This window comes from Silene latifolia, chromosome 11 (assembly GCF_048544455.1).
Source record: "Silene latifolia isolate original U9 population chromosome 11, ASM4854445v1, whole genome shotgun sequence".
Lineage (NCBI taxonomy): Eukaryota > Viridiplantae > Streptophyta > Magnoliopsida > Caryophyllales > Caryophyllaceae > Silene > Silene latifolia.
In genome coordinates this window covers 191,259,135-191,280,895 of record NC_133536.1, presented here as the reverse complement: position 1 = coordinate 191,280,895, position 21,761 = coordinate 191,259,135, and the positions used below count along the sequence as shown (strand labels likewise).

At 36.4% G+C, this 21,761-nt stretch overlaps 1 protein-coding gene across 1 annotated transcript; it reads left to right on the top strand.

Annotated features, from left to right (window-relative positions):
* Positions 1-1,363: 1,363 nt before the first annotated feature.
* Positions 1,364-6,153, top strand: LOC141612202 (large ribosomal subunit protein eL37x-like). The gene is made up of 4 exons (XM_074430925.1): positions 1,364-1,493; positions 1,607-1,742; positions 5,707-5,808; positions 5,901-6,153. Exons 1-4 carry the CDS (start codon positions 1,491-1,493, stop codon positions 5,942-5,944), a joined length of 285 nt encoding a protein of 94 aa, XP_074287026.1. The 5' UTR covers positions 1,364-1,490; the 3' UTR covers positions 5,945-6,153.
* Positions 6,154-21,761: the final 15,608 nt, after the last annotated feature.

Here is a 21,761-nt window from a genome sequence, read left to right as displayed (position 1 = left end):
TCGTGGCGTTTGGTTCAAAGGGAAAGAATGGAATGAAATAGAATGGATTTGAGTGATTCTAGTATTTGGTTGAGGAATTTTGGAATGGAGTTAGAATCCTAATGGATTCTAATTCCACCCCAACCCCTTGGAATCCCATGCCCACCTTCCCACTCAGGTTTCTAACTCCATTCCCCCCCCCCCCCCCCCAATTTTAAAAGTGAACCAAATAATAAATAATAAGTATGAGGTTCTAAATCCATCCCCTCATGGTATCTCATTCCATTCCAATCCATTCCGACCTTTTGAACCAAACGGCCCTGGAATGTCATACCACTAAAGAATGAGTTCTATATCTCATACTTGTTTTAACTTGTTTAGTTGAACCTTGGAATAGAATGAAATTTTAAATATTATGGAATGGAGTTTGAATCATGGGATAAGGGTCGAGTATGAGATTGGAGGAGTTTGGAATGGATTCTAACTCCATTCCAAAATCATCCAACCAAACACCTGAATGGATTCAATCTATTTCATTCCATTCAAAATCACCAACCAAACACCCCCTTAATTAATTAGATCACTGTGATGCCTTATATAAGAAACAAAAACTCTCCTATAAGACGAGTCAAATAGAAAGAATTAGCCCACTAAAAACACTAATTCCCCCAAAAAAAAAAAATGAAAAGAAAATTGGAAGTGTTTTCTTAATATCTCAAACACAAAACCTACTTTGTAATCAATTTTGTGCTGAATGGCTTATAGTTTTAATTTGATAACTTAGTGATTTTAAGTCAAAAACTCGCTAGCGGTGTAGGATTGACGCCATGGGCGAGCCAGATGGGAGGGTCATGATAAATGATGAACGATTATAGGCATCATGGACGTAGTAAAAGGGAGTGATCAGTGAAGAGACATGAGAAAGTGAAAGAAATACAGAGTTAAAGAAATTGGGGTTTGTTTAAGTTGGGTCTGTCTTATCATAAGACTAGAGTAGTCTTATAGAATAAGTGTATTATACAAAAAAATTCAGATATATTTCCTCGTTTCAATCATTATACATAAATAACTTGATACTAGTTGATGCTACTTGACACGAAAATGACCCAAAGTCTGCAGATCCGAAATGACCCAACTCGAACCCAACCTGATTGACTTGTTTGACAGGTCTATATAATGGAGGTAATAATTTCAGCCTCACCGCCTCTTTCCACTCTCTACAATCATTACTTTGCATAAAACTTCGCTTTACGCCTTTACGGAATAAAAATGTAAAACAGTCTAATACAAAAAAAAAAAAAAAAAATTTACTTGACCACGTTCATTCAATCATTTTCCTCCTAGTCCTAGACTCCCAGATACCGACTTGTACGAGTTGGACAAAATATAATCAAGTCCAATCCACATAAAAGCCCAGATCGATAAATCACCCCAAATCCCCTCTAAAACCCTTTTCTCCACTCACCAGAAACACAATCACAAGCTAGGGTTTCCGCCATTGACGACGCAAAATGGTACGCTTATCTCTACTTCTACAATGGCGGATCGTCTTTTGTCATAATCGTTCTTTAATTAATTAATTGAATGATTGATTGATATATAATCGATGTAATGATTGAAAATGTAGGGAAAAGGAACAGGGAGTTTCGGTAAGAGGAGAAACAAGACACATACATTGTGTGTTCGATGTGGTCGAAGAAGTTTCCATCTTCAAAAGAGCCGTTGCTCTGCTTGTGCTTTCCCTGCTGCTCGCACCCGAAAGTGTTAGTGTTCTTTTTTATTGAATTAGTTGAGTTTTTATGTAATTTTGATTTTGATTGATGTTGCTAAATGATTGATTGATGGATTTATAGTTAGTTTATATGATCTGGGTTGTTAATTATTTTCATTTTTGAGTGGTGAAGTGTATGTAAAATGTAGGTATTCGTGGTGGTAGATTAAGAGTTTGTATTCTTAGTGATACAATATCGATATGTATATCGTTATTGCCCCTTGACTTCAAGAATTTACGTGCAGAGATTCAACATTACTCTTGACATTATGTTACTTCGGATTTAACTACGGTGCTATACAAGCTCTTATTTTTGTGTTATAAGATAAGATAGTGAAAGGATCTAGTTATTCTAGGAGGAACCAAAAAAAAAGGGTACAACTTAACTATGTAAGTACGATGGAGTGAGCACTATTTTATGAGTTTGTGTGTAATTTTGATGATGTTGGTAAATGATTGATTCATGGATTAGTAGTTTGTTTATGTGATCTGGGATGTAAATTATTTTCATTTTGATGGGTTAAGTGTGGCTAAAATGTAGGTGTTTCTGATGATAGACTGAGCTTGTGTACTGCTAGTCCTAGTGTAGCTATCGCATGTTACCCTTGCAATTATGTTACTTAACTTGGGATTGTAAAGGAAATGTGTATTTTTATCTTATGGGTCATAGAAAGGAGGCTTTTCTTTTGAGCTGGACCATTTTAGCAATGCAATCAATATAAATGAATGGTGCAAGTAGTATTTTACGAGATATAGGTTTAGCGATGTAGATATTGCAGATATTAATTGAAGAATAGCTTTTAGGATTAGTGATGTAGGGTATCACAGATATTTTGAGAGCTTGTATTCTTAGTCATGAACAATCATATATCGTTGTTTCCCGTTGGTTAATGAATTTATAGTATAAGACATTACTATTGCCATTAGTTTACTCCAGATTATACTCTAGAATAGACCGGTAAAAAATGGGGACAATATTAATAAGATCGAGTGAGCACTATTTTATGAGAATTGAGAAGTGCAATTAGTGATGTGGGTATTCACATTTTGGTAGACGAATTGTTTTGGGATTGGTTTAATCAGGTTGGTTATGTAATGGAGATAGAGGTTAGTTACTTCATTGCTGATTCATATGTTTGAGATTTGAAGTGTGTTCACATTGGAAATTGAGTTATAGGATGCTATAATTCTTATTGGAAGTTGAGCTGAGATTGATGGTTAGTGTGGTTTGACTGAATACCATTCTCTTGTTGGTTTTTTGTCCTATCTTTGTGTGATGGATGATTTTGCAGTTACGATATGCTAACGAATTGATTCTGGCAGGCTTTTTAGATTGTCAGTCTTAGTTTTAAATGGGTGTTTGTTCCCAGTGGCGGATCCAGAAAATATTTTTTACGGGGTCCCTTTTATAGCGCTTTGCGGACGGGAAAGAACTTTGGAAATTTCGTGACTAGCTTTTTTTTTTTCCAAGTCTAAAATGGTCAAATCAAACCCTTTTACTGTTAATGACGAAGTATAGGCCGAACAAATAAGTTTATCAACACACCTAGAAGATCTGCTAAATTTTTTCTTAACATAAAAATGAAAAGTATTACTTATTGTAAGTTTTAGATATAATATAATATTGATACCTATGTTACTCCGACAATTTACTTTGGTCGTGTGTTTTGTGTCCGACACGACATACAATTCAACTCTTTATTCCAGACCAAAAAATTGAATATTTGTTGATATGTACTGGGTATATAAAAGCTGGTAGGTCTTGCTTAATATAGTCTTAATTTAACATCTTTTACAAATTTCCTTTTATTTTTGCCTTATTTAAATCGATGAGCATCGTCTTAACCATTTGGCAAAAAAAGAAAAAAAGACAATTTAAATGTTTTGTTTGATATGTATTTGACCAGTATTAAGTTTAACATGGATAGTATCGGTCTTAAAGGACAATTTGTGGTGGATTATTTGTCTCGTTTATTTGTAATTGTGCACTATAATAAATCTATGATGAATGGCATACAGAAGAGACACTGCGTGCTAGTCTGCTAGACAGTAGGCAAATTAGAGTACTACTGGTATTTACTTTTTCTTCAAAACTTATTTTTTTATTGTGTTAGTAAGAGGAGGTTGGTGTACGGGGTGTCCTACTTTCACTTTGCTGGGGTCCAATCATTCAGTACTTAAGAGTTGTAGTAAAAGTTTTAGTTTAGAGCATGTACAATAGAGAGTATTGTGCCTCCTCTTAGTACACTCTCTCCTCTTAGAGGAGGTCCTCTCTATTGTGGGACTAATGTAGAGGATCCTCTTAGTAAGAGGATGAAGAGGACTTCCTCTAATTTTAGAGGAAGTTGTGTCTTGGCCCTTGTGCTATTCAACCAATCAATATTGTCACATATTATTATTTTCTTATATTTTTAAAAAAAAATTGAAGGTTAGAGTGTAGTGATTAATATAAGAGGAAGATGAAGCTTTCCTCTCTATTGTGGAAAAATATAAGAAAAATATAGAGGAAGAGGATGAAGATAGTGGAAAATGAGGTGGTTAAAAAGTGAATGAGGTGTCAAGAAAATAGAAGGGGAGAAAAAAATTAAGAGGATCAAAAGCTCCTCTCTATAGTACATGCTCTTAGGGGTGTCCTAGGAGTCTAGGACCCCCTACTCTAACACGTAAATCCGCCACTGTTTGTTCCACAATAGGAATTCTAAGTGCATTGAAAGTATATTTCTTGCCATTTTGTTTTTTGTAGTAATTAGCAAATCTTATTTAGCTACACACGATAAATAGATTCCCAATTTCCCATATGAATTTCCACTTACCTAAGGGCCTATATAGATACTTTTATTGTATTGGAGGGGATTGAAATCAGTACCCTGTCAACCAAACAACCTTGGAGTACAATTTTTGCAATTCACATTATCTGAAACTTCTGGCTTTTAGGCAAGTGACAAAGTGTCATAATGACAAACTGGCATTAATAGCATATTTGATGAATTAGTGCGATAGTTTTTTTTACACACATTTGAGCTGCTTCAGTATTAGATTGTCTAATCTATAAACTATATGATGTGTAAGCTTATGGGTTCCTCAGTTTTTAAGTGATTCAAATAAAACACAAAGATAAGGCTGTTCAGAATTAGAGTTGCAGCAGTTGGAAAACAATAGCAAATTCTTATATAAAACAGAGGAATTGGGCCTGCTTTGTGTGGGAATTTCTTGTGGGTTAGTCAGGCACGAAAAGGGAGAAGTGGATAGATTTGGAAGCTCAAAATCCTCTGGATTTGGAACAACAAACTAAGAGCAACGACTCATTTTTGTGGCATAAATTTTTGAGTTGTTAAAACAAATGCAGTTAATGTAAGATAGTTGAGTTACACAACAATGCACAAGTAATACTCTAGAGCAAAGTTACAATTCCACAGATCTGTCTAAGAACTTTCACTTGATCATCGAAGTCTGCCTTTCTTACAATGAGAATATGCCCTTTTATAGAGCTTTACAAGTACAGGTTCTAAAACCCTAGGAACCTAACAAAAAAATCTAACCATTTATTATCAACTACTATAATCCAAGGGCTGATTTTAAAAGGGAAATAGGACAAATACACAATTATGATTTACTACAATTTTGATAAGAAAAAAGTTGTTGCAGTAGAAACCAGAATACCAGACGGGTCGTATAAGGGAAAAAGCAAGTACATAACTAGAGTGTGTCAACGAATATAAAAACCAGGTGAATCTTATAAGGAAAAAGTAAGCACATAACGGATGCTTCTTTGTTTTCATCAACATATAAAATTCAGTCCTATCATTTTTTTTATTTTTTTTTTAAATATGGAGAGGCTAGTCCCTCTGATTTGAAAGTACTTCATCTGGAGTCTTATCATACTTGATCTGTTCATCTGTTGCTATCTTATGTTTCTTCGAGTTTACCTTAACTTTATCTGTTGTGTCTCATTGCAGATAACTGGAGTGTCAAGGCAATCAGGAGGAAGACAACCGGAACTGGTCGTATGAGGTACCTGCGCAATGTCCCGAGAAGGTTCAAGACTGGTTTTAGAGAAGGTACAGTTTGCATTCGTCCTTCTATCTAGCATTTCATGGAGATTCTTACAATTCGTGTTTATTTTGAGACTTTGGGTTTCTGACCTCTTCAGGTACTCAAGCAGCCCCAAGGAAGCAAGTTGCAGCTACCTCTTAAGTTTAGTTCTTCGTGTTTTGCTTGTTTAGCGATTGCTTTTATGGTTAATTCCTGTAATGGTTGAGGTGACTAAGTTTATTTTGGTTTATTGTTGAACATCGGTGGAATTTGTACGTTTTGTAGTAGTAATCAGATGATTGTCATTGGGTAACTTTTCGGGTGTTTATTTTATTGATCACGTACTGCAATCACAAGTTTTACCAGTGTCATGCTTCTCTTTGTCTGTTCTTGGTTCTGAATCTCAATGTTCAAGGCCAGTGTGTTGTTGCAATTGGAGAAATAGTTAGGCTTGGCAGTACTAACCCAACTCAAATGTCCCGTCGGGCACTTGAATTGGCCCCAAACAAAGTAATTCGCCATGCTGAAACAGGAATGTCAAATTTATCAGTCTGGATTCCGATTACAGTTGTACGAGGCAATTTCCCTCTTTATACTACTTTGTATTACGTATTCTCAGGCCAATATCGAATACCAAGTTAGGGAAGTTTTGCTGAAAGCTTGTTTTGGCAGGAAACTAGGAATACTAGCATCAATGAGGGTTCTCGAGGGTTCCGAGACATTTAGGCATTGTTTGGATAGAAAAAAAGGAGGGAAAGGAAGGGGAGGGAGAAGGAGGGAAGAGAAAGGAATGGGAGGGGAGGGGAGGAAGAATGGAGGAGATGATTATCCCTCCAAATCTTGCATATGTTGGTGGGGAAATAATTTGCCTTGTAGGAAGGAAATGGAGGGATCCATTTTCTCTCCCTTCCAAATCCTTCTAGTTTCATTTTGCTAACCAAACAATGGATTTCTCATCCTTCCAATTCCCTCCTCTCTCTTTCTTCTCAAATCCCTCAATCCAAACACACCCTTAGACATCGTGATTGAATTGGGCAATGTATTGGGGGGAAAAGAGATTGGATTGTAATTTTAAATTTTAAATTCAATCATTGCCTTGTATTTGACAATTTATTGCAACTTGTGAATTTGTGATATTGTAGTTTACATAAAATCTATAACATGCAATTTTAAGATTTATTTGGATTTTCCAATCGTGGATCACGTCTTTAATGCAAAAATACCAATCCCATATAATCAATTTTTTATTTAATGTATTTATTTTAAGTTCAATTTTAACACATTAGAGACCCATTGATAGAAAGATTTTGAAAGATTCTATTAAATATAATACAAAATAAAAATAAATGTAATTTATTATCAAACTATTGAGATAGAGAATCTTGCCCCGTGTTCATACTTTATAAAAATTGGAAATATAATGGGTTGTAATTATGGTAAATTAAACATAGTAATTACTTATATAAATAATAAACAATAACCAATTGGAACATGTCTCAAACTATTACTCCATAATTTTGTACCATTCACTATTCAATATGAATGTTTATCTAATAATTGGGATATGTATTGGAACAGTTTTCCTACTTGCTTTAGGAATTTCATTTTGTTGGTTTATTCGAGACGAGAAGAAGGGAGCTGCCAAAGCACGAGAAGCTATGCGCCCGTGTTCACGCTAATACTACGGAGAAGTACTTCTTGCCCCGTGTTTATGGATTTGATTATACCTAATTTTAGCAATGTGATATAATTCATTTGTAATCCTATTTTATTTTGAGATATCCCAGTCAATTGTTATCCTTTCTATTTTAAGAATAAACTTGATGAATAATTTGATCATTTGCAATCAATTTGGTCGATTTGTCATTTAGTAATTGACCTTCTTCTCTTTCCTAGGTCTTTGTGCCAAAATCAAAGACAACAATTGAGCGGGACGAAAGAAGTAATCTTTATTATTATACGATCTACAATGTTACATATTCCTTCCGATTCAGACAAATGGTAACATAAGAAAAAATGATTTATTTAAGAAAATGTGGAAAAGTGGGGGTAAAGTTGGAAGCTTTGAATGAAGGCACAAGAATAATACTCCCTCTCATCCAAACCAAAGGTAAGAGTTGCTTTATGACACTTTATAGATCAAGAGGAAAATTATATAAAAATACTCCCTCCCATCCAAACCAAAGTTAAATTGAAAGTTTTGCAACGTGAATATCTTTAGTTACACATTATTAAAAATTATAAAAATTATATATTCTTATAGCATTCATGACTATAAATCAAACAAGATCTCACCTGACTATATTTTGTCTTATAGATCAAGAGTAATATCAAATATTCCCTATCACCATGAATAGCGCCAAAAAGCAAGGGTTACCTTTGGTTTGGATGGGAGGGAGTATATTGTGTAATTAAACATTGAGTGAGTGACTGAACCATTTGATGGTAAACATGTAAATAGGTAGTGAGGATAAGGGTAACTTAGTCATTTTTTAGGCCAAATAAGATACGTTACCATTGATATAAACGTCCATTTTAAGGTAAGTGTTAACATTTATCTAAATCGAAGGGAGTACAATTCTTCATTGTGTATTTGATAAACGATTATATTCCCACTCGTCCTTTTGAGGTTAATTAATGTCAGGGGCCGACTTCTTCCCTTCGGTGATATTAAGCTCTGTTGGTAAACGGTAAAATAACTAATTTTTATCATATTTAAGGTGTGTTTGGATTGAGGGATTTGGAGGGAATTGAAAAGACGAGAAATTCATTATTTAGTTAGCAAAATGAAGGTAGAAGGATTTATAGGGGATGGAAAATGGATCCGTCTATTTTCCTCCTATAAGAAAAATTATTTCTCTACCAACATAGGCAAGATTTGAAGGGAAAATGACCTTCTCCATTATCTCTCCCCTCTCATCCCCTTCTTTTCCCTTCCCTCCTTCCCCCTCCCCTCTCTTTCCCCCTCTCTTTTCCTATCCAAACACACCCTTAAAGGAAAAGAAAATGAAAACTAAAGGCCTTAAATTAAAATTACAAGTGACGACTGGCGAGGCTTCAATTTCCATCTTTCAAGCCTAATTAAAATCTTTCCACAATAGGCAAGATTTAGAGGAAAATGCTATTTTTGCATTAGAAACAACACTTAATCACTATTTTTTTAGGCCATTACCATGCTCCATATTTTTCAAAATTTTCCTTACAAATCTTTATCTTTATCTAAAATCTTCAACTAAAAATTTAAAAACAACACCACCAACATCAACACGTATCACCATGTTTAGTAATATGTGTTAACATGCAAAGATTTATCCAAACCTCAAACAAATGTTCATTTTAAAGATGGTACATTTTCCAACCAAGTAACCACATTTTAAAACTATACACATATGTCACCATGTTTACAAATTTATGTTAACATTTTAAGATTTCATTTTCTATTATAGTAACACACCCAAACATTTCAGATTTATTTCAACCTCAAACTAAGGTACATTCTAGATATAGTACATTCCCCAACCAAGGTGGTCACATTTTCAAAACTAAAACATATGTCACCATGTGTTAGTAATAATGTTAACATGTTAAGTTAAGGTCACCACACTCAAACATAGGTACATTTCTCAGATAAAGTGGTTACATTTTCAACAATAACATATATGTCACCATGTTTAGTCTATTACTAGTGTAGCTCTCGTGCAAATGCACGGTATTTTAGATACAGATATTATAGAATTTGACAATTATTAAACTAATGCAGTTTACTTCCATTTTCAAAAACGTAGAAAATTTGCATATGTAATTCCAAGACGATATTTTATTAGTCTTATTTATGTAAAAGTTAAAAATGATTGATGCTATGAAAATATATTAAGAAATAAATATTGTTTAGTAAATATTGATAGTGAACACTAATTAACTAGGAAATCAGGAAATTTAAACACGAGGATTTAGAGATCTGCTAATCTTTTAGTATATAGGAGATTTTGATCCACAATTTCTTATTTCATAGAAAATCAATGAATTTTTTATCATAAAAATTGTGGAGGAAAATCTTTTGCATATCAAATTTGTGCAAATTCTAAGCATTTCAATTTTATGAATATATCCAATTAAAAGATTATCCATTTATAGTTCAAGATATCCCTATAGAATAGACTATAATAATAAGCCCAATTCTAGATGCTAAAATTTTAGGCGGGAAAATTTAGAGATCCACCTATTCTTTTAGTAAATAGGGGATGTTACGTAGTATGAAATATGTATTTTAATGAATTTTTTTATACATCAAAGTCAGAGATTTGATTTTCTCAATTTTATCAAATTATTATAATAAATTTCCTTTTTTGTCGCGAAATTAATAATAATTGTTTATATTTTAGTTTTGTGCATAATAATGATAAGCCAAATATTTCTCTGTTAATAGCACAAATGAAAGATATAGTTTATTTGTCGTTTATAATTTGATACCTATGTTATTTTATTTTAATTAAATAAGTATAATTTAGAGTTGATTGATATTATTATAGTTTGATAAAAAGAATATTAATTTGATGAAAACATTTGTTTAATGAAAGAAACATTTATTTCCATATTTGAGTCAGTGTACTTTGACGGAAAATGTTTTCAGAATGCCTATTCTCTTAGTAGATATCGAATCCCTTTGACATATATTTTCACAACAATGATTGAGAATTCCCTTTGTTATATATTTTACAGTGACATTATTCATTTAGGCGTGACATATATTTAATTTTAGCAATGATTTAGGTGTGACATATATTTAATTTTAGCAATAATTTTATAGCAATAATTTTATATTCTTACAGTATATTTTACAGTGACATTATTCATTTAGGCATGACATATATTTAATTTTAGAATTGATTTAGGTGTGACATATATTTAATTATAGCAATAATTTTAGAGCATATTTTTTATATTCTTACAGGATATTTTACAGTGACATTATTCATTTAGGCATGACATATATTTAATTTTAGCAATAATTTAGGTGTGACATATATTTAATTATAACAATAATTTTAGAGCATATTTTTTTATATTATTACAGTAATTTTTACAGTGACATTATTTTTTTTTTTTTGCAAGAGAAGCAAGCCATTTTATTCATCCATATAGGGAATAAATGGCCAATCTTACAAAAGGAGAACCACAAGTTTCCTCAACTAACATCCATCTAGAGCTTCTACAATCTCACCCTCTTTAGAGAGGTGAGTTACATATAATAATCTGATTTTAACTAAATATTGAATACGTTTCACCACATAATCAAACTGATGCTCCTGTCCAGAAAAAATTCTTGAATTACGCTCCTTCCAAAGGCAGTAGACAGCAGCTCCCAAACAACTAGAGAACCATTTAGCCTTCCAATGTTTGCAAGCTCTACGACCAGCAATCCAATGCATCTCCTTACTCAGCTTAACAGTTCTGTTGTGTATGTTCAGCCAAGTTAAAACCTGCCTCCAGACCATAGAAGAATAACTGCATTGAAAGAACAAATGCTTATGGCATTCATTGTCCATCTTACATAATATACAGCGGTTCACCATGTAAAGCCCTCTGATGTTCAACTGATCAATGGTAGCCAGTTTCCTTTGCATAGCCATTACTAGGAAAAAAACTATGCTTAGGGAATAAAGCACGATTCCAAGCAGCCTTAGTCCAACTCAAGGTATTGCCACGCTGCCTGAAGTGATCATATAACAAATGAAGCCTGAGCCTACCCTTCCTGACACAGCTCTGCAGCAACCCCTGAGCATTATCACCAGACCCTGCCATAGCCATTAACTCATCTCTAACCTGCAGTATGCTCCTCCAAGTCTCAGAATGTGTGCTTTTCTTTTGCATAGTCCAGAAGTTCCCCTGCTTGATATTATAAGTGTAATTCCAAGTGATCCAGAAACCATCAGATTGATTAATGAGTCCCCAAATCCACTTGCAAATAACACATTTATTCCAGGACAGAATCTCTTTGATATTAAAGCCTCCTTCCTGGTAGGGAGAGCAACAAGAAGCCCAGCTTTTCATTATCATTTTCCTTTGCCCTCCTTCAGAATTCCAAAGAAAATTTTTGCAGAATTTAGTGATTAATCTGAGTACACCCTTTGGTAGCAATAGTGTAGAGCACCAGAATTGTTCCAAACCAAAAATAACAGAGTTTATTAGGCTAATTTTCCCTGCATAAGATAGTTTATAAGTAGTCCAATGATTAAGAGCCCCCTGAACCTTGGGTAGAAGATCAGCAAACATGATTTTGTTTAGCCTTCCTTCATTGAGAAGAACTCCAAGGTATCTGAATGGAAAATCACCTTCAGTATAACCAGTAGCATTCAATATTTCCTGCTTAATAGTCTCCCTTATACCTCCCATATAGATATTGGTTTTATCAGGGTTAGCAATTAATCCAGACATTTTAGCAAAGGAGTCCAAAGAGGAGGTAATAGCTCTGACTGAAGGAACATCCCCTCTGACAAATAACATCAAATCATCAGCAAAGATCATATGATTCAAACCTATCCTACCACACTTAGGATGGTAAGAGACCTGGTGCAGCTTATGTATGCCCCTTAAAATGAGTGATAATATTTCCATACTCATGACAAACAGAAAAGGAGATAGGGGATCTCCTTGTCTGAGTCCACTGGCTTCTTTGAAAAAACCTACATGATCACCATTCACCTTCAAACTGAACCAGGTAGAAGTAATACATCCCATGATCCACTTTCTAAATTTCTCAGGGAAGTGAAAATGCTGCAACATCTGATCAATAAAGTCCCACTGAAGAGAGTCAAATGCTTTCCTTATGTCTACCTTGATTAAACATCTAGGTGAAACACCCTGTTGAGCATAGCCCTTAACCAGAGATTGGGTCAACATTATGTTCTCAAATATACTTCTCCCTTTAACAAACGCTCCCTGCTCCTTACCCACAATATCAGGTAAAAAAGGTTTAAGCCTGGAACATAAGATCTTACTGACAGTTTTGTAAAAAACTGTGCAACAAGCTATAGGTCTATAATCCATGACAGTTGCCACCACAGGTTTCTTGGGAATAAGGGCAAGCAAAGTTGTATTAGCTTGCTTAAACATATGGCTTGTCTGAAAGAAGCCCTTAACAGCCTTACAGAAATCATTTTTTTATGATATCCCAATTAGTTTTGAAAAATTGAGCTGAAAACCCATCTTGTCTAGGACTTTTGTTAGGAGCTATTGAGAAGAGAGCAATCTTGATTTCTTTTTCATAAATCTCATTACAGATCTCCTCACAGCCAGAGTCAGGAAACCTAGGCCCTTCCAATGAATCCATGAGAGAAGTGTCCACAGGATTATGCTTCCCTAATAACCACTGGTAGTATTCAACGAAGGCCTGATTGACAGCAGACATCCCATCCCTGTCAATCCCATTGGTCAGACTACATCTTTTCGGTAACTTGTCGTTAGGAGCACCTAGACCAAAACACAATTTATAGCTTCACAAACAACTCTACAATTAGTAAAGAGGCAAGTAAAGGTCGGATCCCAAGGGACGGGAATTGAGATGAGATTTCTATTGAGACTAGTAGTGTCTTAGGGGTGTCACAATTTGGGTTGATGTAGAAGGTCACTAAACTAAATAGCAATGAAAATAAACAAGCAAGATGAACTAAAAGGGTTGTAAACAATTGATAAAAAGCACTAGGGTGTCATGGGGTCATAGGGGATTCATGGGAATTGATCATACAAACATGTTCTCAAATTATAAGCAAGCAATTATTGTTGTGATGGATTGAGTTGGGTTATATCTTACAATCCTAGGAAAGTTTGGGTCCCGGAGCCGAATCGATTAGATTGTACAACACCTACAAGTCGACTTAGTCTTCCCTACTCAACAACATGCATGGTCTAATGAGACTCGAGTTGGTTTATGTCTTATAAGTCTCATTGAAAAGGTAGGTGATGGGTAAAAAAATGCAAGGATTCATAGACTCGCATTTCATCAAACATAATATGTGCATGAGTTGAGATCAAAACAAGCAAGCAAATAAACCATGAAAGCATATTAATTTAAGTATGAATCATTCCCCATGTTGGTTTCCCCTAATTACCCATTAACCCTAGCTAGGTGATTACTCACTCATTATCATGTTGATCATGTTAGCAAGGTTGTCAATCATACCAACAAAGTAAAACATGATGAATAAATGAAAGTAATTAACAATAATTAAAAAAGGGATTAAAAGAATTATACCTACTAATGATTCCAATAATAAAGCAAAGAATAAAAGAAGTACTTGATGCTTGATTGAGAGGTTGTCAATCTCCCAATAATAACCCAAAGAATCTTCAATTACCCAAAATAAAGGATGAACAAAAGAGAGATTAAGGAAATAAAACTTGTATTAAAACTTGATTAATTGTTGATTATAAAACTAAAGAGAGATTTGATTGATATTAACTACTCTAAGAATTGATAAGAAGAACATGCTCTTCCAATTAGACTAATGGGGTATTTATAGTGGAAATTAGGTGGATGCATTAGGGTTAACTAAGGGCTAAACTAGTAATTACACTTTTGAGATTTGAGCAGGGAAACGCCGGTATTTTTCGAAGGATGGGCATCTTTCATTGAAGCTTGAAGAAACGAAATCTTGCTGTCTTGGAATCCGTGCGTCTTAGGCACGGGACGGCCGGATTCAACAGTCTCTGCCCGGGCGTCTTCAAGGGAATCCGGGCGTCTTCTGGTCTTGCTGCCCGGGCGTCTTTGGGAGAAGACGGCCGGATTGTGGAGGTGGAGGACGGGCGTCTTCCAGTCAATCCGCACGGATTGCTTGACAACTTCACTTCTTTCTTCTTTTCTTCCTTTCCTTCATAAAATCCTTGGGGATTTCCTCGGGGATGCAAGGATCCTTTCACGTCATTGCCTATCTACTATAGTATGTACAAAGGCCTTCTAATCTTGTCTCTCCTTAATGCTTGGTCATTGAATTCAATCAATTTAGTCTCATTTTGTCATGAAAATGCAAGGTTTGCACTCCTTTCCTACCAAGGACACAAAACCTAAAGAATATGCAAAACAAAGAACTAAAGACAATAAATGACCCAAATATGCACTAAAAAGCATGGGAACAAGGCTAATTCGGGGACTAAATATGCGCTAATTATGGTCACATCAAATATCCCCAAACCAAACCTTTGCTCGTCCCGAGTAAAGAGGTGACAAAGACTAGGACCATTATTTAAACTAACCTAAACACATAGACGATATGAGACAATTAGCGGGTCTCACTCCGCCCCTTCAACTCACAACAAGACAACCATGAGGTAGGATGCCTTCTTGCAAGGCAAGGTGGGTCTTGCCAAAATGGCGACACATCCAAACATTAAGCACACAAAATCAAATAATGGATGCATCTACAAAAGGAATAGCCACTTCCTCATCAAGTGGCGGAGTCAACTAAAAGAGAACAAATTTAAGAGCATATATTCCGTCATAAATACTAGTTCAACAAATCACTAAGGCTAAGAGGATGGCACTAAATCACCTCCAAATGGTGTTAAACTAGACTACTTTCGTCCTCAATTTCCAAATACTTTCGTCAAGAGCGATCGGATGGTGTGGAATGATGATCCCCATGATGCTAGTAGCATATGACATGACAAGTCTCGAGTTCTCTACAAAAGTAAAGGTCATGGATCGTCCCAAGCTTGACAAAGTGGCTTGACAAAAAGGCTTTTTGGGAATGAAATGCTCAAATCGTTGTAAACAAGGGTGGATATGACTAGCATTCAAAAATTGACCTCATTAAACTTTCACATTTCAAAAATTAGAGATGGGGTTTGTCCCTTCCGTGCTAATGTCCTTTGCTTTCGCCAATCGCTTATTAGGCAACCGGTTAACCTCTAGACAATAGCTTTTCGGGGTGATAGTCACTCTGTCTTTGGGCGGTTGAATTCACAACCGTGTGGGGGCCCAATTCAATGGATCCCTCTCCAAAGCACATCGAAGTGGTACGCCTCCATCAAAACAACTAAAATTCTCAACATTTCAACATTTCATAACATTTGAGGTTTCCTTGGCAATAAAATGTTTCCACATACAAAATCTTTGAAATGAGCACTTCAAACTTATTGATAGAAAGTATTTTTGGGTTGCCATACCACAAGGTCAATCAAGGTCACCTAGACAAGTTAACCAAGTCCACATCGCATCACGGGGTTGGATATGTGACTCACATGCAAACCCTTGACTAGGCTTTGGGTCATGGGTCGAAAGATACTAGTATGACACAATCTAGGGTGTTTTACATCCATTCTAGTAGGCGAAGTCTTAAGTTGAAAAAGTATTTGTAATGACTTAGTCGCTCTTGTCAAATTTCTCAGTTAGGCACTTTTCAAAATATTTCATCTAAATGCAACTATATGCCATGATGCAACTATTATATACATCCTAATGCAAGTGATTCTACCAACTAATATGACATATAAACTAAATGCAAGTCCTAAGTTCACATTGTTATACCGCATCAATCAAAATAAAACCACATAGTCATTAACATAAAGAGGAAAAAGGAGATTGGAAAGATCATACCATGCGGTCTTCATGATCCTCATGTCTCGGATGTGGCGTAGTCAATCAATGTGAACAAGGATAGAACAAACACAATATATACAATAATATATACATGACTACACTACAAAGGAAATGAACTTGTTTTTGGTTTTTCAATTTTTCAAATTTTTTTGATTTTTCGAAATTTTTCAATTTTTTTTGGATTTTTGAATAAAAGTTAAGTTAGAATTCCCCATCCCTACACTAATATGGGCATTGTCCTCAATGGCCAAAATGATGGGAAATTATGCAAACGTGATGCATGATTTCTACACTAAATGCAAGCTACACTAATCTACACTACATGATGCATGGTTTTTGTTTATGACAGAGAGGATAATTTAGATTACCTCCCGTTGTGTATGCATGTACTTCCCCAAACCGAGTTAGACATTATTGCTAATGTCCTAAGGTGGGGTGTAGTTCATGCACACACGATGCAATGCATGAAACTAATTTTGTCATTTTGGATTTTCAAAAGATGGGAACAATAAAATGAGAACACCTCAATGGGGCCGGGGTGTTAGTCCTCTATGGTGCTAGGACTACTCCAACAATGATCAAGATAAATAAATAAAACAAAGAGAGAAATAGACAAACCTCAAGAGGGTAGGAGCCTCCAAAGCTTGCTAATCTTCCATCATATCATCACTATCATCATCTTCCTCACTAGAAGTGGACTCATCACCACTTCGCTCTTCACTTTCTTGTTCACCTTGCTCATCATCCTCTTCTCCTTCTTCACTAGCTTCTTCATCAATGTTATCATCAACCGCATCACCAACAACCTCATCGTCACCCGAAAACTCACCCCTAGATGCACTCGGAAAAAAGACTTCCCTATCCGCCCAACTAGGCAAAGGACATGAAGGGTTAAGAAGTCCTTGCCTAGCTAAGTGAAGGAGGGGTGGATATTGGGCTAAGTAAGCATCTTTCCGATCCTTGAAGGCTTGCTTGTGCATCTCTTGCATAAGAAGAGTCATATAATCATTTCTCGCTTCAATACCTTCGGGTTTGAACTCTTGGTACTCGAAAGGATAGGGTGGTGTGACAATGGAAGAGGAGGGCATTTCAATTTCACCCTTTTGTTGTTGGATAATGTATTCGGCCTCTTTTGAAAGGGGAAGGAGATAGTTGGTCCGGTGGACACTTAAACGACAAATCTTCGAAGGCAAAGTGAAAGATCTAGCCTCACTAGTGAGCCATCCATACTTGGTGTCAAGAGGGTTATGAGAGACCCACTTGTATTTGTTTTTCATAGTATCAATATCAATGAGATGACCACCCTTCTTCGCCACATACTTGTTATCCTTGTTGAAGTTCGAATCAAAGTATTTAGCTAAAATAGTGACTAGACCTCCATTCACAATAACGGTAGTGCCTTGCTTCCCACAATCAACATTTAGCCATCTATCCACCAAAAGCCTTAGAGAGTTGAAAGGCTTCGTGAATTCCCTTCCAATGTTCAAGGCCGACTCAAGAAGAACAAAATCGAGTTTGGTGAAATGGTTGGTGTCTTTTCTTGCAATGATGGTGTTCCCTATGACCTTGTGCCACACTCTAATTCCCGGATGGTGGACTAATAGAGCGCGACTAGCATGAAAGTTCTCAAATTTCCTTCCGGAAATCGCCTCCCAAAGAGGGTCGGGGTCATATTTGCCAACATTCTTGAAATAACTCGGTGAATCGCTAAGACCCAAAGCTTTACCCATTTCCTCAAAGGAGATACGCCTACTAACATTAGCTAGGCGGAACTCGATGGTCTCCATAGTCTCTACCTTGTTAACTTTCAAAGAACTCAAAAATTCTAAGGTAAGGGAGGGGTATGTCAATTCTTTTGATTCAAACAATTTCTCCAACCCCATGGCTTTAAATAAGGCTCTAGTTTGCTCAAGGACACCCAACTTATCTAAGGAATCTTCACAAATAAACTTGGTGGATATAAATGATTTTCTAGCAAACTTGGCAAAAGTGTCCCTATGGGATTTGGAAATGAAAATTACCTCCGGATAATTCTAAAGTTGAGCAATTTACGGAGTAGTAGATGTTGTTGCTTCCATGGGAGGTTGTTCTTGTTGCATTTCCAAGTTTGGGCTAGCTACCAGCATAGCCAATGCTTTCTTTGCTTGAAGACTCTTTTGTCTTGATGAGAGTGCCTTTGCCTTTGGTGCCTTTGCCTTTGTTGCTCCCTTTGTCCTTGCCATTGATGAATAAACCAAGAAAAGAGTGAAAAATATTCAATTTCTAGTGCATCCAAACCGATTTAAAGATGAAAGGCTTTGCCTTTATGAATTCAAAAATCGACTCAAAGGTTGAAGATTTTGTGCTTGGTTTTGATTTTTGTTGAAAGAGGAGTGATTGATTTGTTGTTAAAAGGATGTTTTGATTTGATTTTGGTGAATGTTGTTGAGGAATCTTGTTTTTGTGATGGAGACGATGAGGGTTTTGGGGTTATGGGGTTTATGGGCAGTGTTTTGAATGAAGAAATGAAGAAATGAATGTGGGAGGGGGTTTATAATAAACCCAAAAAATTTGAAATGCAGGGGGAAGACGGGCGGCTTTCCTTCGGGACGCCCGGATTCTGTCTGGATAGGCTTCAGGAATTCTCGCCTAAAGACAGGCGGATTTGAACAAAGACGGGCGGATTTGAAAATGCGGGACGAGCGTCTTTCAGAGAAGACGGGCGGATTCCTTTCCAGGGATTTTTCTTGTTTTCCTCAGCCAAAAAGACGGGCGTCTTCCCTTTAGAACGGGCGTCTTTCTGAAGACGGGCGGATTCTATTGCAGGACGACCGGATTTGCTAACAGTCACAAAATTTCAAAAGTTCAGCTTAGAAGGACGGGCGGCTTCTGCCCAATATGCCCGGATTGCCTAAAGACGGGCGGATTCTCCTTAAACCGCTCGGATTCTACCCCTTTTACCTGGATTCAGTTCCATCCGTGTACCTTGCATATCCCTTGTCACTTTTCCATTCTTCTTCATCTCGTGTTCTTCATTGTGGGGGAACTACTAAGGCATGAATAGCCTAGGCAATTGCTATCCCCACACTAAGCGAAAGCACTACACATCAATTGAAATTATTAGTCCCTCCCTCACTTCTCTCAAACATGATAATTATCTCGATCAAAGCATAAAAATCCAAAGATGACAAAAATGCAAATTAAGAATTGAAATGCGAGTTAGGGAGTTGGAAATATTTACAAATGGTGGTTTAGGGAGGACTCCACCAAACTCTCATTCTTGATGAGATGTCAAGGGGGCATGTCCAAGGTGTTGTTGATGTTGCTCAACACCTTGAAAAAGTAATCAAAAGCTTGTTCATTGTCATGATAAAGGTCTTCAATAGACCTTTGCCCTTGTTGTCGATATTGATCGATGGCATTACCAATGTAGGGATTGAAAATCCCTTCAAATTCGTCGTCCCAAAGATCACAAACTTCATTAAGTTGATCATTAAAAATCTCTTGATTTGATGGAGACAACTCTCCCATTTTCTTTTCTTGGCCAATAAGGCCATCTTCTTCATTGCTTGACTTTGGTGAGCTTTGCAAGCTCTCTTTGTCACAATTCACTTGCTCTTTGAATGGAGCATCTTCAATTTCTTCTTCCATTGTAGTTCCGACTTCTTCCTATCATCCTTCCGGCTATAATGATCAATCATAAAACATGGTTCATGTAAACGGGGAGCTCTCATAGTCTTGTCAAGATTGAAAGTTATGCTCTCATCTCCCACTTCTAGAGTGAGCTCTCCATGTTTTACATCAATCACCGCAGTCGCGGTGTGTAAGAAAAGTCTTCCTAGAATGATTGGAATGTTGGAATCTTCCTCCATATCAACAATGACAAAGTCCACCGGGATGAAAAACTTCCCAATTCGTATGGGAACATCTTCCCATATCCCTAATGGTGTCTTCGTCGATCTATCGGCCATTTGGAGTGTGATATTGGTGCATTTAAGCTCTCCCATCCCCAACCTTTTACTCACCGAGTACGGCATAACACTCACACTAGCCCCTAGATCACATAAGGCTTTGTTGATCGTGGTGTCGCCAATGGTACACGGTATTGAGAAGCTTCCCGGATCCTTGAGTTTTGGAGGTGAACTCCCTTGAAGTATTGCACTACTCACCTTAGTGAAGGCGATAGTCTCAAGCTTCCGGATCGACTTCTTCTTTGTGAGGATGTCTTTCATGTATTTCGCATAGGCCGGCACGTGATTGATCAATTCCGTGAAAGGAATCGAGACTTCCTAATTCTTCACAATTTCCATAAATTTTCCAAGTTGGTCATCAAATTTGGGCTTGGCTTGACGACTTGGAAAAGGATGTCTAATCACAATGGGCTCCTTCTCCTTGACCTTGTCTTCATTTTTCTTTGAAATTTCTTCTTTTGATGATTCTCCATCCTTGGAGTTTTGCACAATTTCTTCTTTATCACTAGCTTCCACAACCTCATCCTCAACTTGCTTCTTTGGAGCTTCATACCTTGTACCACTTCTCAAGTGAATGACACTAACCGTTTCATGTCTTGGGGGATTACTTTGAGGTGGTAATTGCCCCTTTTGTTTTTGTGAACTTGAAGATGCTAGTTGAGTCAATTGGGTTTCCAACATTTTGGTGTGAGCTAGAATGTTGTTGATGGTGGTTTCCTTTGCTTGACTATCTTTTTGCATTTGAGTGAAAAATTCTTCTTGATTCTTTTGCATTTGGAGGACCGCTTTTTGAACATCAAAACCTTGGTCATTTTGTTGATTGTATGGATTTTGATTTTGGTAGCCTTGGTTTTGGTTGTAAAAGGGTCTTTGATTTTGGTTTCTCATGGGAGGTGGGGTGTATGTTGTTTGAGGGTTTTGAACATTTTGGCTTTTGTATGAGAGATTTGGATGGAATTTGGTGTTTTCATTGTAATAGTTGGAATCAGGGGTACCACTCTTGTATGCTTGGAAAGCATTCACTTGTTCATTTGTTCCCCTACATTCACTTTGGTCATGTCCCAAAGTTCCACAATTCTCACATATCCCACTTGGGATTGATGAAGATGCCATCATGGCATTAACGTGATGCTTTGGTGATTTTGAGGCTTATTCGAGTCTAGCCATAGCTTTTTTAAATTTCAAATTGATGGTATCAATGTGAGCTCTAAGTTGAGCACCCAATTGAGTAACGGAGTCCACTTCATGCTTTCCTCCTCTAGTAGCCTTGCGAGGTCTACTATATTGTGAGTTATGGACCGCCATTTCCTCAATTTTGTTCCATGTTAGATTGTCATCAACTTCGGTGAACATTCCATTTGATCCCATGTTGAGAATGTTCCTTGAATCTTCATATAGACCGTTCCAAAATTGTTGTACCAAGAACCACTCGCTA

Coding starts and splice junctions, on each gene's coding strand:
- LOC141612202 (XM_074430925.1), top strand. Junction 1,743..5,706: donor TGCTGCTCGCACCCGAAAGT/GTTAGTGTTCTT, acceptor GTCTCATTGCAG/ATAACTGGAGTGTCAAGGCA. Junction 5,809..5,900: donor CAAGACTGGTTTTAGAGAAG/GTACAGTTTGCA, acceptor TGACCTCTTCAG/GTACTCAAGCAGCCCCAAGG.